At 37.7% G+C, this 21,582-nt stretch overlaps 1 protein-coding gene across 10 annotated transcripts in view; it reads left to right on the top strand.

Annotated features, from left to right (window-relative positions):
- Positions 1-21,582, top strand: part of lama2 (laminin, alpha 2) — a 151,084-nt gene that overhangs the window by 125,426 nt on the left and 4,076 nt on the right. For 4 of the 10 annotated variants that reach the window (XM_017411918.2, XM_017411914.2, XM_017411920.2 and 1 more), the window contains 23 exons: positions 162-325; positions 758-896; positions 1,732-1,834; positions 2,375-2,491; positions 2,828-3,010; positions 3,213-3,218; positions 3,853-4,007; positions 4,328-4,471; positions 6,376-6,509; positions 7,357-7,516; positions 7,612-7,736; positions 7,898-8,060; positions 9,199-9,343; positions 9,480-9,618; positions 9,792-9,803; positions 10,478-10,598; positions 11,734-11,889; positions 12,576-12,620; positions 15,206-15,357; positions 15,457-15,633; positions 16,778-16,943; positions 18,528-18,620; positions 21,247-21,359. In XM_017411918.2, the coding sequence (XP_017267407.1) occupies positions 162-325; positions 758-896; positions 1,732-1,834; positions 2,375-2,491; positions 2,828-3,010; positions 3,213-3,218; positions 3,853-4,007; positions 4,328-4,471; positions 6,376-6,509; positions 7,357-7,516; positions 7,612-7,736; positions 7,898-8,060; positions 9,199-9,343; positions 9,480-9,618; positions 9,792-9,803; positions 10,478-10,598; positions 11,734-11,889; positions 12,576-12,620; positions 15,206-15,357; positions 15,457-15,633; positions 16,778-16,943; positions 18,528-18,620; positions 21,247-21,359 (2,912 nt within the window). The remainder of the gene's footprint in view (positions 1-161; positions 326-757; positions 897-1,731; positions 1,835-2,374; positions 2,492-2,827; positions 3,011-3,212; positions 3,219-3,852; positions 4,008-4,327; positions 4,472-6,375; positions 6,510-7,356; positions 7,517-7,611; positions 7,737-7,897; positions 8,061-9,198; positions 9,344-9,479; positions 9,619-9,791; positions 9,804-10,477; positions 10,599-11,733; positions 11,890-12,575; positions 12,621-15,205; positions 15,358-15,456; positions 15,634-16,777; positions 16,944-18,527; positions 18,621-21,246; positions 21,360-21,582) is intronic. The other 6 variants (XM_017411921.2, XM_017411916.2, XM_017411919.2 and 3 more) reach the window with 4 other exon arrangements.

Genomic DNA, 21,582 nt, shown 5'->3' with positions numbered 1-21,582 from the left:
TGTTTAAAAAAAATATATATATATAACTTTTTATTGTATGAATGGAATGAAATATTTATTTGCAATAGTCTTACAGTGTAACACGGAGCAGACATAATAAGCTGCAGCTGCTTAACAGAAATCAACTTCAGCAGTTTAGATCTTCAGATTTGTGTTCACAGGAGCTGCAAGAAATGGGCAGCGAGCTTCTTCCTCTTCATAATCAGCTGGATGACAGAGTTCGACACCTCACTGGCGGCTTGAGTGATGGTAACCTGGCTAAACACGTGCACGAGGCAGAGGAGCACGCCAGACAGCTGAATGACTCTGCAACCATTTTAGATGGGTAAATGCATCATAAACATATCAAATCTTTAACAGGTTTACACCCACAACAGAGCTCTGGAAATAAAATACAGAAATGATGATTTGGCTAAAAGTCATGGCATTTTTAAGTCCATATGGAAGGTAATAACTTTGTTTTTTGACTGAGCTTAAGCTATTTTTAAAAGAATGAAATGGTTTTAGGAAATCATTTTGCCTTTGTAACAAGTTTATTGCATCTATTAATGGCAATTATCTAAGTTAAGAAATCTTGTAGTAAATATATCTGGTTTGTGCAATGAGTGATGGCATTGTTCCAAGTGTTCTGATATTTTTATCATCTTCAGTAGTTTAAAATCAAATTGCCAAATAAATTGAGAATAACGGATGTTACTGGAAATCATTATCCACTTCTTCAGTGTTTATTTTTCCCCTCTCATCACTTTTCTCATAGTATTTTGGCTGAAGCTAAAAACCTCTCCTTCAACGCAACAGCTGCCTTCCATGCTTATAGCAACATTAAAGCCAACGTGGACGCGGCAGAGAAAGAGGCGAAGGCAGCCAAACAGAGGGCAAGTGAGGCGCTGGCACTGGTAAGAGTTCAGGGACATATTCACATCCTTTGATTAGGTTTGAAGAAAAAACTCATTTTCCATATTTTACTGTCTTTTCTGTATGGTGCAATGGGCATAAAACTCCTGACTAAAAGCTGCCATGTCCACATTCGTCTAATGCACTTTAAATGCAGAGACTGTATACAGGCACTTCAGCCATCCAGACCCTGAAAGTGTACTCTCAGCACAAAAGATAATGTGCGTGCCCGAATGCAGTAACCAAATGTAAGCTTGTGCTCTCCTTTAGTCATGGATGAGAGATCAAAGCACTTCTTCATCCCTCTTCTTTCTCATCTTCCTCTTTTATTACTGTATCACAACTACACACACCTGAAATCTCTTTTTTTGTTCTTTATTTGTTCTTTTGGCCGCCCTATCTTACCATTTTGGTTCATTTGTCCAAGTTTGTTTATCTTTGCCATTTAATCTGTTTTTGCACTAATGTTGTATTTGTTGCTTTTAATTTCTACAGGAAGTTTTTGTCCTTTTTTGTGAATATTCAGCATTTTCAGCACAGTTTTCTTGTTGATACATTCACCATGCTCATTTTTGTGTTTGTGCTATTGATCCAATTTTCTTTTCAAAATAAGTGTTAAAGCACAAAACAAGGTGGTGGCAACAAAAGAAATAAGTGACGATGAGAATTTCGACTCACCTTAATCTGTCGTTAAACAATGATTTAATAATGCAAACTTGTGTGCTTAAAAATTGGCCATTTTTTTGTTAAAAAGCAGTTTCTAGTCCCAATCTAAGATCCACTTGTGGGGAGGCGTTTTCCCTGAAGGCATTGTAAAATGTTATTTTGTTTTCTCAGGCTTTAGGTCCAGAGGTTCCAGTAAAAGAAGCAGCTCAAAGTGCTCTTCAGAAGAGTCAGACACTGCTGAACAAGGCCAAACAACTTCAAAATGATGTTAAAGGTACCGTGAGGCTGAGTGTGCATGAACAATAAGCTGCACGAAGAAACACTGAGTATGAAACTGTTAATTAATGCTTTATGAGGTCTTACAAAATTTTAAAGCACCACTCAAAATACCCTCCTGAAAACTCGATTTTACTTTGTCTCAGAACTGAGTTTTTTATTATTTCCTTCTCATGTTGCTCATTTTTTACTAGGTAGATCTGATAATTTTGATCAGCCACTAGAACATAAAGCAAACCTTGCAGCTGGAAATTACACATGCAGTTGTTCAGTAGTAAGTAAATTGGTTCTTTTATAAAAGAACAATAAAAATAAATAATCAATAAAATTGTGACCAAACGTAAGAGGGTTTGTGTGAATTGGCAAATAATAAACTTTTTATTATGTCATCTTAAAAGAAGTGTATCATTTCCATCTGTATTCTCTTTTATTATTTACTTTTCACCATTCACGATGTAAAGGAAGTGATTTTATTAATTTGGAGCTTGGCATTAAACCATCATAATGATTTAAATATGTGTGTGTTTGTGTGTGTTAGAACATGCAGACAGTGTGGCCGACTTGAAGGGCAGAGTTAAAGCAGCAAGAGACAACACCAAAGACCTTCTCAAAGCTGTGAATGGAACCATGGCAACACTCCACGCCATTCCTAACAGTACGACTTCTCAAATACACTCTTTGTTTTAGTGTATGCACTTGTATGTCCTCCTTCAGGTAGTACTACAAACCCACACACACACAGACCAACAACAAAGAGATTGGATCAATACAGCAAAAACTGCATCCAGTTTAGCTTAACCTTTTGAATTTTTACCTTTGATTTGTCATCTTTTCTGTTTTTAACTATGACAAAAACAAAAACGGAGCAACAAATACATTAATTTACTTCCATGTCAAAAGACAAACTTTACACTTGGTCTGAATTGTCTCAGTTCATGCTAAAGTCCTTTAACGTTAATACAGGGGCTGTTAAACAATCATTGTTTCACAGATACAGCTGCTAAACTAGCAGCTACTAAGGCTGTAGCAGCTGAGGCCAACGCCACCGCCATAGATGTTCTTGAGCGCCTTGGAGCCCTGAACCTGCGGATCGGAGGTCTGCAGCAGAATTACAGCAAGCTGGAGGATACCGTCAGTTCAGCCAATCAGATGATCCAGGACCCAGAGAAAAACAGTAATGTGCCTTATTTTTACATGAGTGCATTTCCTCATGAATCATTTAAAAACTGTTGATATAAGCTGATGTTTTGACAGAGCAGATTCATATTTTCTGATTACTAATTATAAAGTCAGAAGTTAGCTTTAACTTCACAGGTATTAATTGGTGAACTCAACTGATTATTTTTCTCTCTTTCTCTGTTTTTCAATCCCCACAGCAATCAGTATGTATATTTCACTTACCTTAATAAAACATTTATTATTATAAGTGGGGCATCAGTACCATATTGTTGTTGCAGCATTTTGTCATTGGCATTATTGATTTGTTGTTTTTCTTTTGAGCAAACATTTTAAATCCCAGCTTTAACACCATGTTAACCTCGCTGTGTTAATACGGCTTAATTAAAACAATGCCAATGTGAACTGATTTCAGCAGTGGTATTGGTGCACCATGCACTAATTTTAAAGCTATCTTTAATAGCTGTACAGTAAGCAACAGCTGCTTCTAATAATGACTTCATTGAAAGTGAGCATGAAAGCTCAGCTCGTTGCAAAGCATAGAACTTCTTTCTGATTTTTAAATTTCATTTATTTTCCTGTCTCTGTAACTCAGTCTCAGTCCTATTTAAATATATGCTACATGAAATTAAAGCTGTTTTCTATGAATGCTAAGCTCCACTAATTTGTTTGGCTCTCGCCGGCTTTTTTCTTCTTTCTTGCGCTGACATCATATTTCTGCTCTTTCAGGTATTTCCTCTCCGCAAGCTTTCCACTTTTTCTCGGCTGCAGCAAAGCTTTGAAACAATACTTACGATTACTTTATTCTCATTGTACCCGATGTCTCTGTGTGCCCCGTAGTTCATGCCGCAGGAGCTAAAGTGAAAGATTTGGAGGATGAAGCTGACAGACTTCTGGAGAAGCTGCAGCCAATCAAAAAGCTGCAGGACAATTTGAAACGCAACATTTCACAGATTAAGGAACTGATTAACCAGGCCAGGAAACAAGCAAACTCAGTAAGTTGTCTCGAGATTCACATATGAAAATACAGTCCAGTCAGACTGAGGGTCTTTAATACAGTTCTGCAATTACAATAAGTTTTAAAATGTAAACACCCAATAATGTTAAAAAATAGCCTCCTTATTTTGGCTTTGGCACAGACCTCTGTGCATCTATACTTTAATAATGCTGTAAATGTACCTCCCCTAACCCCACCCACAGAAGGACAACAAGTTAACCAGCTGTTTTCACTAATACTGCATACAAAGTCAGTTTTGGCAACATAAATATCCTGAAGAAAAATGTGTGCAACTTTTTCTTTTTTTTTTGTTTCCAGATCAAAGTATCTGTTTCATCAGGGGGTGAATGTCTCCGTAGTTACCGGCCCGATATCAGAAAAGGACGCTATAACACCATCATCCTTCATGTTAAAACCACCACACCTGATAACCTCCTCTTTTATCTTGGGTCTGCTAAATATGTAAGTATATTTATTTTAAAAATCCAAGCACGCAGCAGAAATCGGCACATAACTCAACCATGTATGCACAGCTCGGGGTTTTGCATACTCCTTATAGCACTAGACACCTAAAGATAATATAACAGTCAATAAATCATTTAGGCAAGATTCAATCTGAGGAAATAAATATCATTTTATGATCTACAGCATAATAATCCATGTTAATTTACCCTTGAAGAGTTTTATATTTTGCAGCTTTTATCATAGTTGAAAAGACCTGCATTTCAGCGGACAACAGAATGTGCATACAAAAGGAAAACATGTTGTCTTCATGTCTTAAATTTGACAAATAAAATGCAGTTACACTCAGCCGACACATAGTACCAGAGTGATTTATTTAGCAGTAATTAATACATCTTGACACATACCCACCAGCACCCCTTACAACACAACACACTGCTGTTTTAAGGTGCAGTCCCAGTGTTTGTGTGTGTGTATGTATGTATATATATATATATATATATATATATATATATATATATATATATATATATATATGTATGTGTGTGTGTGTGTGTTAAAGAAGAGCAGCAATTAACAACAAGCTTGTGTTGCTCTTAGCATCAGTCTGATTTCCCCTGAGAAATCTTTGCTTCATCTGATTAGGAAATCTTGAACGCATGTGTGTATCTCCCACTGATATTATTTTTCAGTATAAGTAATATTCGTGTGTGAGTGTGCATGTGCATGTGCTCAGGCCGTTAAGATTTCACTAATGGTGAAATGCTAGTTGAATAATAACGACGCTTTCCTGTGATCTGCGCTAATGAAGAATCGCCCTTACCCTGGAGAGAATAGACAAATTTGTGTTCACTTGTGTGTCTATTTGTTGATCAGTTTTATGTTCAAATGTGACTCCATTATTTTCTAATTGTACATAATTTCATATGGATAATAATGTGTTTGTAGTTCAAAGACAGCAGATGAGGAACATGTTCAGAATTCACTTATTTTTAACTCATGCATAAGTAATAAGATTGTTCATCCAAAAACAGCAACATCCTGTGAAAATCCACTTAGAGGGATGGACTTCAGCCGTTGTACTTTCCAAATACTCTAACGCTGAGTGAGAAATCATTTCTGTTGGTTCTGTATAATATGTTGAAATGTACTTCTTGAACATTACAAAGAGTTCCTATACAATAGACACTCAAACAAAATGCTATTTTATGCAGTTATAAAAAGAAACATTTTGATTTTAAACTGCATAAATCTAAACCCTTCCAAACCCTCTCTTTACCAGCTGAAGTACAACTGTTGACTCGAGGTGTATCTGATGCCCTCTTGAGGTTGATAAATTTGTGGTTTGATCTGCTTGCTTAACTTGTCTGAATTAAAAACCAATCTGACCTCTTAAATCTGTGATAACAGAGTAGACATTTACCTTACACATTAATGTCAGAGTTAAGGATCTGGTTATTGCTGGCTTTAAAGCCCTCAGAAAGTGCTGCATTGAGAAATGCCACTTTTCATTTATTATTTCACATTTCCATCACATTTAAAGGCCAGTGATTTTTGCATTTTCATGGTTTTATGGCACTGAAGCTTACAGTAGCCGTTCTATGCAGAATTGCTTGCCTCTCTCCCATAACGAGGGTAGAATAAATGTAGGTTAAGCTTTTAGTCCTGCAAGTTTTTCATCTGCTGGAAAACTTAAGTACGTAAGCAGTCAACTCCTTGTGCACCATTCACAAATTTCAAATTAAATGTGTCATACTGTCAAAAATTACAAGTAAAATTAAAAAAAAAAGAAAAATTAAGATGCAGTTCCATTGTAACTTTCCACCAAATACTGAAAACGGGAATTTCTGAACTGTATTACAATTTCTCTACAGTTTCTACAGTAAGTGTTCTCTGTGCCTCAGGTTGATTTCTTGGCCTTGGAGATGCGAAAGGGGAAAGTGAATTTCCTTTGGGACGTGGGATCAGGTGTGGGTAGAGTTGAGTATCCCCATCTCACGATCCATGACGGGAATTGGCACCGGATAGAAGCATCTCGGTAAGAAGCACACACACACAAGCAGGCACAAGTGATCCTCCTCCAGCACATGCCTGCCCATTCAAGCACTGAACCATGTTGGCTCAATCAGGATAGTCAAATCTCAACACTGCATTTATGGGAAGCCACGATGTTTATTATTAACATCAGATATTTAGTAAGACAACAATCTTAACATTTTTTTCCCCAGACTGGCTAATATTTTATAGAATAACTAGTATCTTGTCTTTTTCCTCTTCCTAACATTACCAAATCACAATTAAGAGTAAAAGTAAAGTTAAACCATGAGCAGCTACATTACTTCATCTGGTAATGTTGCTGATGCTAGTAGAAAACACTTTTTTTCCACCAGGGAAATCTAGAGTTTGCAGCCTTGTCAGCCTTTGACACATTATTACATAGATCCACTGTAATCATTTTCCCCTTCCTCTCTGCAAGCTGAAGTATTGTTGTTTACACACAATCCAGCACAAGTCCCATTCACATAAAGATGGTGTCTCACCTGCTCCATGCATTTTCCATCAGAGAGACTTCCCAAAGGTGTTTACTGATGAGATCACACAGCCTATCAGTCCTAAAAATGTTCCCCTACACATTGTGGAAATGCTCTTCCTGCCTTGAAAACAAACTTCAAGGCAGGTGGTTCATTTCACTGCGCAGCTCGGAGGCTCTACAGACACAAACTGGTTCCACGCTGTGTTCCTATCAATCATCCTTTGTACCGAGAGTTGATAAAAACTGATTCCAAACTAATCTATTTTCTTCAGTCTATGTAACTGTCCTCCAGGAGGTACAGAACAACAAATATCAAACATTGCACACCTTTGCTCTTTCTTTCTAACTACAGTAATGGACTGAATGGTACCATATCAGTATATCCTCTGGAAGGCTCGAAGGCTGGCATGATGCCAACCTCAGCCAGTGCCAACTCACCCACAGCTTACACCATCTTGGATGTTGACCAAAACGCCTACCTATTCGTGGGAGGAATATTCGGCACTGTGAAGGTATTTGTTAAAAACTTGATCAGCTTGGCTGTTTTACTTTTGTTTGTTTGTTTATTTATTTGTCTGTCCTTATTGTTTTTTATGTTGGATTTTAGAAAGCAGAAGCAGTAAAAACATCAACATTCTCAGGCTGCATGGGCGAGACCTTCTTGGATGGTAAACCTATCGGCCTGTGGAACTACAGAGAGAGACAGGGAGACTGTAAGGGTTGTGTTGTCAGGTATGCAAACAAGTTTCAATAAAAAAAGGCTCCCATGGATTGTAATATTCAAGAGCCCACTTACTGTTTCTGTTTTACGTTTGACCCTTTGCAACATGTCACTGGAAGTTGGATGGAAAGGTATCAGCAGTACAAGTGATTTTTTTCATGTTCTTCTGTAGTCCTCAACGTACTATTGGCGAGGGGACAGTTCAGCTGGACGGTGAAGGCTACGCCGCCGTGGGAAGGCCCACCAGGTGGAACCCAAATGTCTCCACCATCACCTTCAACTTCCGCACGTTCTCCTCTGAGGCTCTGCTCATGTACCTGGCCACAGAAGACATGGTATGTGTGTGAAATCCATCATTATTTCCGGTGTAAGGCTCAGGACTGACAGCTTGGCCACATTTTATGTGGATTTTATTTTGTCTTCTAAATTGCAATTAACTAAACTTTCTAAACTTTAATATACACTGTTTGGCAAAACAATTAATGAATCAAAGCAATCACCACTTAGATTAACCAAACACTGCATAAGAACCTGACGTTAAAACTAAGCTACAGCAGAAAATAATGTTCAATTTTACAAGTAGATAATACACATTAACTGACAAAGTCCTTTTTTATTCCTTAAATAACTGACAGATGTTATTTGGTTTCTGGATCAAATTGCTGATTTGCATCAAGCAAACAAATCAACTAAGATGTTTAAAGCTGCTATAATTGGAATAAGAATTGTCTAACTCATTATTCAAACAAAGTAGTTTAGTGGAGAGCTTACTTGGAAGAAATGTTGTCAGATGTTTAATTTTATTTATTTTACTGGGATTGTAAATTCACTTAAATGTATTTGTGAAACTGGGTACAAAAATTCCACAGTGGGCAGATGGTAATGTTTGAAAGTGATAAAAGTTTTTTTCCAAAATGACAGTGCACCATGAACTCAAACTGTTGAACTACAAGGCCATTGAACTATAAGGCTATGTGGCTTCAAAACACGTATTAGTAAAACTAAATCAAACAAAAGGCTTTGGTTTGTGAAAAAACATAAAGACTCTGAGTTCAGATTAACTGGGATCCAGAGTGTTGGATTGGTCAGCAGATTACTTGAATTGGTAAGATATAAATTTGGCTTATTTGCCCAAAAAAGTGCAGAATATTTAAATTCTTCCAGCTTTGAAACATTTCCCCATTTCCTCAGAGCACAAGAAATGGGCTTGTGAAAAATTGCTTCAAACATTTATCAAACCCTTTAAAAATCTGTAGAATGTTCTTCAATACTTATTAGAATATTTCCCCAAAAGATGCATGACATAATCAAAGGAGTCCAACAAAATATGTATATGATTTGCATTGTGGCCAGGAGGAGTATTATTTTGGGTTTTTAAGCTTTGTCTTCAGTTAACTTTATTGTGGCACTTTTTTCTGGTCTTTAAATGTCGGCTCCCTACAGCACTTTCTCTCATACTATTGCTCTTTGCAGAAGGACTTCATGTCCCTGGAACTGTTTGAGGGAAAGGTGAAAATGAATTTTGACCTTGGGTCAGGAGTTGGCACGGCCATATCAGCGAACCGCCGCAATGATGGACGCTGGAAAGCCCTCACCATGTCAAGGAACAAGAAACAGGGTAGGACCTAAGAAGAAGCGTGTTAGACAGAAATCCTGTCATTAGTATTCACGCAGAGTTTCAGTTAAACAAGGAGAGGAAATTTCTCAAAGTACATGCTCTGTTGTTGATAATGTGTATTTGCATTTCTACAAAGCCACTGTGACAGTTGTAGACATCGACAGCGGTGCGGAAGAAAGGATCACAACCACCTCTCAAGGTTCGGCTACTGGTCTGAATCTCAGGGAAAACCAGAAAATTTATTTTGGTGGGCTGCCAACGATTGGAAACTACAGGTACACAAACACACCGAGACACTCGTACAACAAGATTAATCAGTTTAAGATGCAGTAGAGACATTTTATTCAGTGTGTAGGAATGAATGAGTTTTAATTTTAGAGATTGACTTGTTTTATAATAGCTGAAAGTGTTTAAAGTGTGCTAATACTTTAATGTTTTGTTTTAACAGCATGGCAGCCAGGTAAATAAATAAATGAATAAATTATTTAATTGTATGAAGCTGTTAATAAATTAATTTTAAGCTTAATATTTAAGCACGATGTCATCACTGCATGATGCTCATCTGTGCCGATATCTCTGTGCAGCCCACAGCTAATTCATAGTTTTTTTTCTTGTAATGCACATTAAGATTGTTGCTCCTTCACACGGCAGCTAGAAGTCACTTTTTTGGCCTTCATTAATCTCAATTTGATGTTTGTTCATCAACATCTAAGTGGAAATTCTCGTGTTTCTGGCTCTGCTCTACACGGACCTTATTTCCTAAATAATTTTGCATATTTTCTTGCTTTAGGGCCCAGCAAGAACAGGTTCTTGCAGGTTTTATAAGAGCAAATTTTTTGTCTTTAGTTTTGAATAATTATGTAACAACTAGAAAACTTGAACTAACAAAAAAAAATCAGTTTTCCTAAACAAACTGAAATACCACTTGATTAATATGGGCAAACAGCATATTCAGATTATTTTTCCTTTAGATTTCCAGGCTTCACTTTGCTGCTAGAAACATGATTGTGATGCAATAGTTTCACTGCTGCAGAAATCCTGCAATTCTTTAAAGCTTCACTGCTAAGAGACAAGATTCCCTTAATTGGATTTTCTTTTTTATGGGAAAAATAAAAATAATTATCTCCTTTGTAGGTCGGAGGTGACTCTGAAGAGATATGCAGGTTGTCTCAGAGACATTGAAGTCTCCAGAACTCCATATAATCTCCTGAGCAGCTCAGATTATACAGGGGTCACTAAAGGATGTGATGTAGAGGTAAGGGTGCCCACGTATCTTCTGATTTAGGTTTTCTGTGATATAATTAAACTACCATAACAAAAAGGTGGTTTTGCAAAGATCTGACTGTGTCCTAAATGTTCATGTATATTATTCAATATTTTTACAAAGCAGCCATTATGTTCTAAGGTGTATATGTTGAATACTGGTAGCGAATATGAACACAAATGATTATTACAACAGGAAACAAGTTTTGAAAAGGCCTTGACATGTAATAATTGCTTGACCTGCCTCATGTTAATTCAATCTCGATCCCCTCCCTTTTTTTCCCCATTTGTCTCTATGATTCTTTGTCATTCACTTCTGGCTTTACTCAGTATTCATGTAAATAATAAATCTGAGAGAGGTCTATAAAAGCAAAAACCCGTTCAAGCTCTCTAACCATTCTTTCTCCCACACACTCATTAATCCGTACAGTGCAATTACACAATATACACACTTTTTATGTGCACAGGCTTGCACTGAACCTGCTATAAAGTTTCAAAGCAAGAAACAGCCTTCACCATGAATTTTATACTCTGGTCCCATTCATGCATACAAACACAGCCCTGTTCACAAAGTGTAGAGTATATGAAGGATTATAAAGGTCCTGGGTTCAGTGTTTAGTTCAGGCCTTTCAATTCATGTAGATTATTTAAAATATATTATTGAAGCATGTAAGTTAAAAAAAACCTGCTTTCATTGTCACAGTGTGTCTAAAAGATATCTTAATAAAGTAACTCAATATTTAAAGTAAAAACAAAGGTTTAAAGTTAGCACAATATTAGGTTCAGTTAAAAATAAGTTTGAATTAAATTGGTTATTTATGCGGTTATGATTATGTGCTTGTGTGAGTGAGATTTATAAAAAAATGGTTGTAAATAGTGACACGGTCAATATCTTCTGTAAAACAGAATTCATTTTGTTGCTGTCAGGCAAAATGCAACTTTTATTACCAATGCGTAATCAAAGTATGAAAAGTTTTAAAATGGAGATACAAGGTTTTTATTTAACACTTTAAAAGTTGTCCATTTTTGTCACCAAATCCCATTTTTCCAGCTGCCTGTTAAATTTAGCATTAACACGACCGATCTTGGATTAGCTGACGGAACAGAACTTCATGTTTATCTCACAGAACCTGCACACAGTCAGTTTCACTAAGCCAGGATACGTGGAGCTGGGTGGCTTCTCGCTGGCAGTCGACACAGAGATCAGCTTGTCATTCAGCACCTTGGAGGACACCGGGACTATCCTACTGGCAGTGGGCGGAGCTTCACCAATCAGCCCCGAGGTTAATAATCATCTTTTTTTGATCAGCAACTGACTTCAGTATCACTTAGAGAAAAAAAGCAGGTCTTGATTACACAGTTAATTAAAACTGAAAGCTGGTGTTCTTTTTTATGTGGTCAGATTATTGAAGATGCTTTCAAGCAGGGAAAGTATGGCTTGGTAGTCAATACTTCTTTAAGAATATACATGTTTAATGTTGTCAATACATTTACTGGAACAGTGTTTGGCCCAATTTGGTGTTGCAAATTAAATCCACAACAGGACTACTGCTGAGCCACAAATGTACCAGGATACTCGCTAGTTTACCTAAAATTACTTTTTACAGAAACAAAATCATGACTATTTTCATCACCATTATTAGTTTAGACTAATTCAAACTGGTTTTGTAGTTTTCTTCTAAATGCAAAGTGCAAATAGGAGACAGAAGTACAGATATTTTACTACATGTATTTGTCTGTATATGAGTTGTAATAAAACAGGAATGTACACTATTATAACAATTTTAAAGAACTTGTTAGTTTGCATCTCACGGCATTTTTTCTTTATACATTTGTGTTGTTCAAAGCATTCAGACCATCAGATGGTGTAATTTTAGAAACTGTAGCAATTTATCTAAAAAAAAAAGATAACTATATATATATAACATATTTTCAAAACTCTAACTTTTTAAACATGTTTGCCCCACAGAGTCGCAAGTCGAACTCGAAGAGGAGACGAAGACAATCAGGAGAGGTGGGTTCATACTGATGTTCACCCAAATACTGCTCCTGTTCCGTAAGTGAAGGATGATTGTCTGTTATAAAGATTTGCATTTGTTGGCACTTAAGCTAATCTGATTATCTAAAATACCCACTCTAAGTATCACGAGTTGGAAAAACCTAATTTTGCTTAATCATTTCCAATGTAATGTGCAGCATCTCATCATATACATGCATTGTTTCCACTTGTATGTATGCGAGCATTTTTCAGCACAGTGTGAATCTGTGTGAGGATGTCTCTCACATGAATGCAAAACAGAAATTGTGTCTGTGCTTATGAGGACAAAGGGTTACCTCCAGCTTATCCATCATCACTGGTTGTTGGGCGCATAAATCTATTTTTACTAACTATGCTGGCAGGCAGGGCGTGTGTGTGTGGAAAAAGGTTAAGCGAGGTTAAAAACACCATCAACTCAAGTTGGCCCTGACTAATGGCTGGTTTGGAGAGGGACGGACAGAGAGGAGGACAGGGGGAAAAGGACAAATCTAGGAGGAATCCAGGTGGAAGATTTAGAGGGGAATAAAACAAAACTGAAAACAGAATTATAGTGGAGGAGAAAGTGGAAAGACTGGGGAAGTTGTAAGCAAACAGAAGTAAGACAACGGGCAAAGATCAGGAATAAAAAAAGGTGATTTTTACAAGAGAACTTAGTGAAAAATAGTAAATTTAAAAGCTGGAGAACAGAGGCTGAGAGAGAGATAAGCCTAAAGGAGACATGAAAGATAAAAGATGAAAAATCTTTGGCTTGATTATTTACATATGAATGAATAAAAGATGTGTAGATTTATGAATATTAGATATTTACCAGGAATGCTTGGTGTCATAGAAATATGATCATCAAAGTGAAGGGATAGACAGAAGATTTCTGGTTAAATTCTCATTAAAATGGGATATTCAGACTTTTTTTTTTAGACAGAAATTACTCTGCATTTTGTAAATGTTGTTGCAGTTATAGTGCTTAATTTAGAAGATCTTGCCCTTTGTAGATGATTCATTAATTAAAAGAAAGACATACAAACGGGAGATAAAACACATAAATGAAGATTTTCAGAACCCGGATAACTTAAAGCACGATTCGTTCATTGAAGTGGATGTTGTCCAAGTGCTATATTTTTATGTAAATGTTGTGAAGTGTTGTTTTTGGTTGGTTCCTTCTGGTACTGTTTTATCTTACTCTGCCACAAATGTTTTCACGTTCCTGTATGTGTTTTTCCTTCACTGTATTTAATTTTTCTCAGTGTATCTGTGACAGGCTGCTTTTGTCTGTATGTTTGACATGTGTCTGTGTGTGCACGTGCATCCCTTTTGTATCAGTGGATGAGTGTGAGGCGGCGCAGTGAGAGCCATGTTGTAGCTACATCTCAGTTCAATTTGTCCCCGACCTCAAATTGAAATTCCATTTTCAGGTGGTAAATTGTCTCCCACTTCGCCCTCTGGCACACAGTGAATTAAAATTCAAATTAGCCTGACCCCGCACCACTGCTCTCTAACACCTCTGTGACTGTCTCACTCTTTCTCTCCCGACCAATCTCTATCCAGCTCGCTGTTTTGCTCTCTGCCCTTTCATCTCTCCCTCCTATTATCTCCTCCTCTCTGTTCCTCTCATCTCTTGTTATCCTTTCCTCCTCGTACTCCACTCCTTTTCTGCCCGTTTTATTTCCCCCGTTTCTCTGTATCTCCTTCTGCTCATCTTCAATTTCCCATTTTCTTTTTAAATCCAGTGTTTTACCTCCTGTTTTCACCTTTTACTTCACGGTTTTTCTTTTATTTCCACCCTTTTCCCCTCTCTTTGCAGTCATTGATACAGCAACATGAATGTGGAGCTGGAAACTGCTTTTAAGGGGACAGCATTGTATTGATTGCTATTTGAGAAATTGACACAGATGGCAGCTACTAATGAATGCTAATTAACGTTCACAAAGTTGGTACTATTTCAGTGCATTTATGATCTTAGTTTTGGGACATCACTTAGGGTTTAAACAATTACTGGGCAGTCACATCAGCTTTTACATATTAAGGCAGCTAAAAGTTAAAAAATCATTTCTGTGAAAATGTTTACTCTGAGGTCTTTGTGGTTTTACAAGAATCAGCTTGGGGTTGCTTCTATAAAACAATCTCAAGGTTTTTTGGGGGTTTTTTGCATGCTGCCAAACTGCACAATCTCCCCCGCCTTGGCAGCCATCTGCAGGTTTTTGCTTTAATCAACTGGAGTGTACATTTTTAAGACAAAGGAAGGCAGATTTTAGACCAGGTTTTCATTCATTATTATTGATCATCTATATGTTTTCTCTGTCAGAGAACTCCCACACAGGCGTCATATTACAGCTCTAGCACTCTTGGCAGGTTGGAGACGCCCACAACAGAACTAAGATGGGTTTGAGACACCTATTTTACAGACTATTTGCAGGAAAAAAAATCTTGCACAAATTTTTTGAACATGCCGTTTGCAGCCAGTTGCAAACATTTACAGCCTCGTGAGATTCTGCCTTTAAAATATGTTATTCTTCTGAGAATTGTCTCAATGTTCCACTGTTAATAACCGTCTCCAACTCCTGCAGCCCTACCTCTCTGTAATGCTGAACAAAGGGTCACTGGAGGTCATATTGTTTACTGGAAGCCACAGTCCACGTCGGGTCATCAGACGACCTGAGCAAGGGATACTGAATGATGGCAGAGAGCATTTACTGCGCATAGAAAGGCTACCTGGCAGGTCTGTGGGTGTTCGTTGGTGCTTCTTGCTGTATTTTTATCCCAAATAGCAATGATTAATAATAATAATGCTTCTGCACTTACTTTTATTCTTCACTAGATTCTTTACAGTTCAGGTTGATGAGGAGCCCAAGAGGGAGGCGGCGCTCCCTAATGACCAGCCACTGAGCTTGCGGCGCATCTTCCTCGGTGGTATTCCTGCAGAAGTTGAGCAGACGTCCAATAGAGCCAACGTCCCATTCCAGGGATGCATATGGAACCTCATGGTTAATGCTGTGTATGTAAAACGTTTTTTAAAGGGAAACTCTGGTTTAAAGACAAGACCAAAGAAATTAGGTTTTTAATCAGTTGGTAGTTAATTGGTAGATTTGATGTTGGTTTGGGTTAACTCAATAATATTAGGTGTTTTATTCTGTTTATGCTTTTAAAAACATGATCACCTAAATTCCAGGATTTAAGTGTGCAACTTTCAGAAGTTCCTGAAACTGAGAAATGCGAGGAAAAAACATCCTTTAATTCATAATATCAGTCCTCAAACAAGAGAAGATTACTTCCTTGTCCTTCACCTGGCAGGGGATGGCAGAATTATTTTACACACATATTCTTCGGGATTAAAAAGCAGGAAATCAATGAATATAGGTTGTTGATAATAGCTGGTCTCTGTCTGAATTGTAGTATTTGAGCTGGCTGGTATCATAAACATACTCAGAATTCAAATTACATTTCTACATCTTTATGTTTGACTATTGTTGACCTGATATAATCTCTTTCAAAGTTTTTCTTTAAATATTAGTTGCTTTTTGACTCCTTTTCTGTCCACTGATCTGACCTGTGAATCACTGAAGGTCTTAAAAGGATAAACCAGTGTTTTATCTACACTTAGCAGACTACTTGGCAACATTATAATTTTGTATAATGATAACATAGTTTATCAAACTTAAAATAACATTTTAGCAGCAACAAGATGATTTTGAAGAGCTGTTAGCTGAAAGCTGGTGCATCACTCTGGTCTTGTCTCAGGTCTTTGATAGATTTCTTTTCCCCCCCATTTCTTAAAAATATGATTTTCTCAGATACTGTTCATCTGCTGTAGACAGCTGTTTATTCCTGGCATTTTTTTTTCTTTTGTCCTCCACTTGTCCACTTTTCTTATTTGTTTTTAAACCATAAACTGTGCAACATGCTGTCATGTTCAGGGACAAAGACTGGACAGAAAATAAGTGAGAAAGCAGACAAATTTAAAAGACAAAACCCTTGAAAGACCTTCAGAAAGCCTGGAGAGCTGAAGATCAAGTCCACTTTAATAGCCTGCAAGAACGACTCATTTGGAGCAGAAATTAAAGATGTCTCTCAACTTTGTACTGATCTTCAGCTTACCTTAATATAAAACCGTGATTAAATCTAATTGCTTGTTCTTTCAGATTGTCAGATTTCTCCCAGCCTGTTTCTTTTGAAAATGCTGAAATTGGCCGGTGCCCCAACCTCGCACCACCACCTCCGCCGCCTTTGCCAGAAAAGGAGGAGATGAAAACAGTCGGTCCTCCTGTCACCCCGGCCCCCATCACACCTTCTCCTGGTCTTCCTGCTGTAAGTTATGTGTCTGTATGCACAGTTGTATTATATATAAACTACAACAGAACTATTAGATTATTGAATAAGTAGGCGTTATCCACAGTAAGACAGAGGTTTGATTGTTTTCATAGTTATTATTTTTAAATTGCTGCTATATTTGCAAAACTAGATACCATGAATTGCATTTTTTTCCCATCATAAAATCATAATGAAACAAAGAAGTGGACAGATGTCTCACTCCACCATATGATGTTTTTGACTGTTATTGGGGACATTCATGCTCAAACATGCCCCCGTTTCCTTCTGATAAAATGCAGCCATGGCCCACTGTGCTAGCTGGGCGATTTATCACACAGTACTTGTACAGCCCATTACCTTTTCTTTATAGTCTCTTTAGCCTTGAGTCACTAAACTCCACCTTTGGCAGCTTGTCAGGCGATGCAGAGCCATAGCCCTACGCTAGGCTAACTGTGGATGCCGTTTATGCTTTATGAGTGCACAGAAGCCAAATGCTCTGAACTAATATTTAGCCACCATGCTAAAAAGCTCCCAGACAGTCAGTTATAAAATATACTCTTAATATTGAGACAGATATTTCACATGTTTAATAAATGTCTTACATTAGCTATAGGTTATCAGTTACCCACTTAGCTGCTCAACTACACCTCTTTAGGAGCATTGATTAAGAAGCAAAGAGCCAAAGAACTATGACACTGCAGCTATAACTCTGAGCTTTGTTGCTTTATGGGCTGTAAGTTAGTCAGCTTTATGAAACAGACTCCAGCCTGTGAGAAGCTGGAGTTTTGAGTGCCCATCTACAAGATAAACTGTGGTTACTGCAGCAAATTAACTTCATTCTGCCTGACATTACAGGAAAATGGAAAGTGTTTTTTAAAAGACTTGGCTCTTATGGATGCATGGTCTTTATTCCAGTGTATTAGAGTTTGAACAGTGGAAAACACCGCTGGGTTTACTTCTGTTTCAGGTTTGTTTCATGAACAGCTGTGGATGGAGCTGTTATTTTTTTCTGGTCTATAATCCTGTTCTTGTAGCATATTTCTACAATGCCTTTTGGAAATGTCCACAACTGTCACGGTTCTGATTCCCAGCCTGCATCTGAAATTAATGTCAAATATTCACATTGAAATTACAAATTGTGTTTTTGGCTGTTACGGGGAAGAGAATTCTGGCAATTACAAATTTTTCATCATGTCATGATCAGAAAATTTGTAATTAAAAGTTGTGGGGAACTGCAGTTCTTTAGTATTTACTTTTGGTAGACTGAACATAAAATAGTTTAAAAATTCATACAAAATAGAAAAAAAAGTACAGTGTGTAATGTATTTAAATTACAGCAGTCACTTGCACTGAAACACAGAAATAAAATATTTCATAGAACATATTTTTAGCTACATTAAAGCAAAAACAGGCTTTGAGTTATTTCTCAAACATTATGGCTGCGAGACAAGTTCATGTTTAATAACGAGCTCTCATGACCTTTCTGGATGACTTCATGGCTTGCTTTTTACAGTTTGTGCTTTTCTTCTCTGTCACTGCCATTAAATGCTTCCTTCCTGCTTTTCAACCGCTGACCTGCAGGAGGCCACGCCCCCTGTCCCACCTGCTGCCACACCCACATCACCTGCTGCTGTAGCACCACCCACTGCCAAACTGGATCCCAGCTCAGACTTGGTATACACACGCACACACAGACTGATGTGTAGCCTGCATTGATAAAAATCCTATTTCAGGATGCTCATCAGTACATTTCTGAACCATTTTGAAGCTCAAAGTCTCATAACTCATTCCTACTAGGGAGTCAAATGTGAAACAGTTTGATACAAAATATAATTTACAAATGTCTTATTTTCTGGGAAATATTTCCATGAGCTTCTGAACAAAAACAAAAATGTTAAGCCTCGAAACACACCCCAGTAAGAACTTATGGAACTAGTTGGTCTGTTTTCATTTTTAAAGAAACTAAGTTGCCCATTCCGCATTTCTAATGAGATTTGCTGTTCAAATAGTCTCTCTGGTGATGACTTACCCATTCTGCTTGAACAAACGGGGGTTAAATACTGACATTAGCTGCTCTCTACTTGTTTGACATTCTCATGATGTCTGTTCTAATAGGTCACCCAGCATGTACACATTTTACCTTCTGCTTTATAGCCTTCATCTTGCATGCAGCAGGAACAAAATAATCTCTTGCATTATGTTGTAAATCAAGAGTTTTGATTTGTATGCATCCGTCATTTTAACGTGGAGGCCAAACCGCCTCAACATTCATAATAAATAAAAGATTTGAATCAATTAGCTTTGAGTTTTTAGGAGATACTAAGCTTCTACATAATGCTCATTGTCCCTGTTAAATTGTTACACCATTTGTCTTCTGGCTTAACGATTACCAATTACAAAATTGCCAAACGGTTTAAGCTTTTTTTATATGATGTTATCTAGTCTTTAAATTGACCAGGTCAGATTTATGAATCCTAATCTACAACACACAGGTTCATCTGCACACCCGCATCCAGTCCTGACTAAATGACTTCTGATTCTATTGGTGTGACCTCCAAGGAAAGACCTGAATAGAAAACCATTCTATTGTTAGCTAAATTGAAAGAGGGGAGAAGGCAGAGGACAGGGTGCAGCCTTGAAGGAAGGAAAGAAAGAGGGGAAGCCTTTCTGTGCTCGCCTTTTGTTGGCTTAATGGAAAGACGGAGGAGGAGAAGCAGAAGAAGCATTAAAGGAGAGGAAAGGAAGGGGCTTCAGAACAAGTGACGTCTCTTTCTTGTTAGATAGGGGAAGCATAAGAAAGAGAAAAGAATGGGAGCACGAGGAGGAGGAGCGGATATGAGGACAGAATGAGATAAGAGGTGAGTGTCAGCTGTAACAAAGCAAGGTCACAGTCTGGGTAATGTCTTCACTTGAAAGGGAACAAGAGAGGGTTGGAGATAGAGACACATGCAGTCCTTTCAGGTTCCTTCTTACACTAACTTTGCTTCACACTCGCACAGGAAGAATAAAAAGCAGAGTTATCACTTAACAGGTGATACATATATTCAAGGGAACAGAAAAAGCTCAGAAAAAAGTTTTTGAAGGACAGAAAATACAAGAACATCAAGGTGTAAAAAGTGAGGAAGGTGATGGTACTGGATGAGAACAGAATGGGACTGTATGCTGGAGCAAGGTGGATCAGAAGAAAAAGTAATAAGGTGAAGGAAGTAAAAGGAGAGGATGTCTGGGGACTATAGAGGACAGAATATCAGAGATATAAAAGAGGAGATGGAAATGGATAAAAGCCAAGGTTGAAGAGTGGGCAGCAAGTGAAGAAGATGGGAGAGGAGGATGTGGCCAGGTGGAAAAAGTTGGAAGCTAAAAAAGGAAACAGAATGAACCTTGCATGCTTGAAGAACCGAAGAGGAAATGGGGGGGGGGGGAAGAAAGAAGGAAGCAGGAAAAGAAAGAAGGCAAAAAGCCTGGGGTGGTTATAGAAGTTCCAAGGTTTAGGTAACAAATAATGGATTGTGGGAGGAAAAAGGCCAGGCAAAGCTCAGCTAGAGAGCAGAAAAGAAAGGAGAGGATATTAAGAGTAAGAACGGGGATGAGGAGTAGTTTGTAGGGGGGAAAAACTGGAGGAAGAAATGCAGTAAAAAAAAAAAAAAAATTTGGAGAAGAGGGAAAAAAGGTGAAATGAAAATATGTAAAAACATTAGAATCAAAGGGGGGAAAAGCATTCTCATATGACAAAACAAGAAGCAACTTACAATGGGACAATATGGATATGTAGAAAAAAACCCAGAAACAAGTGGGAGAGAGGGAAATAAGAGTACGAGGTCCCAAAGTAAAATGACTTTAGATGTATTACAATATCGACACCTTGTGGTTGTTGGTTGAACTGCAGTCTAGAAGAAAAGCAACAAGAGTAGATACTCTGAGCAAATTGTTAAAATACTTAACATTTAAAAAATGGATAAGATTTGCAAAGAAAGATGCTGTGAGGAAAACAGATAAGGCTATCTGAAATATTTCAGATTTTAAAACAAACTATATAATGCTTTGTAATTGTATTCTTCTTCCTACAGTTTCTTTAAGTGTGCACATTTTTGGTGTGAATTTAAACATAGAATTAAGTTTTTGTTAATGACCCGTTGTGACCTAAGAATCGCTCGGGTCCTTGCAGAGCAGAAACAGGAACCCTATTAGTGTGATTGGCAGGTGTTGAACCTGGGTGTTAAGGCTCCTGTTGACAAGAGGAAATAGGAGCAGTGTTGTGAGACCTTGTCAGTGGAGCTGACATGTTCTGTCCAATCTCCAGGATTCATGTGCTTCAGCTGTGGCCCCGACGGCGCTCGAGGAGGCGTATCAGTTTGGACTGACCAGAAACAGTCACATGAGCTTCGCCTTTGATGACACCAAAGTCAGAAAGAGGTACTTTAAAGGAAGTCTCTTTATTTCTTTATTTCCCATGATTTCTTTCCTTTTAAGTGTTCTGCTTCTTGTTGTTTAGGTGGTAACCCACTGTGAGCAACACTGCTAATTAAAAAAAACAGGAGCACAAGTAATTTATAGTGGTGTACACTCAACACAGCCCTTTTGTTGGTTTGTCTGACAGAAAAATATAGTCTTTCTTTTATCAAGTAAATAACAATTA

The sequence above is a fragment of the Kryptolebias marmoratus genome, linkage group LG19 (assembly GCF_001649575.2).
Source record: "Kryptolebias marmoratus isolate JLee-2015 linkage group LG19, ASM164957v2, whole genome shotgun sequence".
NCBI classification, from domain to species: Eukaryota; Metazoa; Chordata; class Actinopteri; order Cyprinodontiformes; family Rivulidae; genus Kryptolebias; species Kryptolebias marmoratus.
The sequence above is the reverse complement of the archived record's forward strand: the minus strand, read 5'-3'. Positions and strand labels throughout refer to the sequence as shown.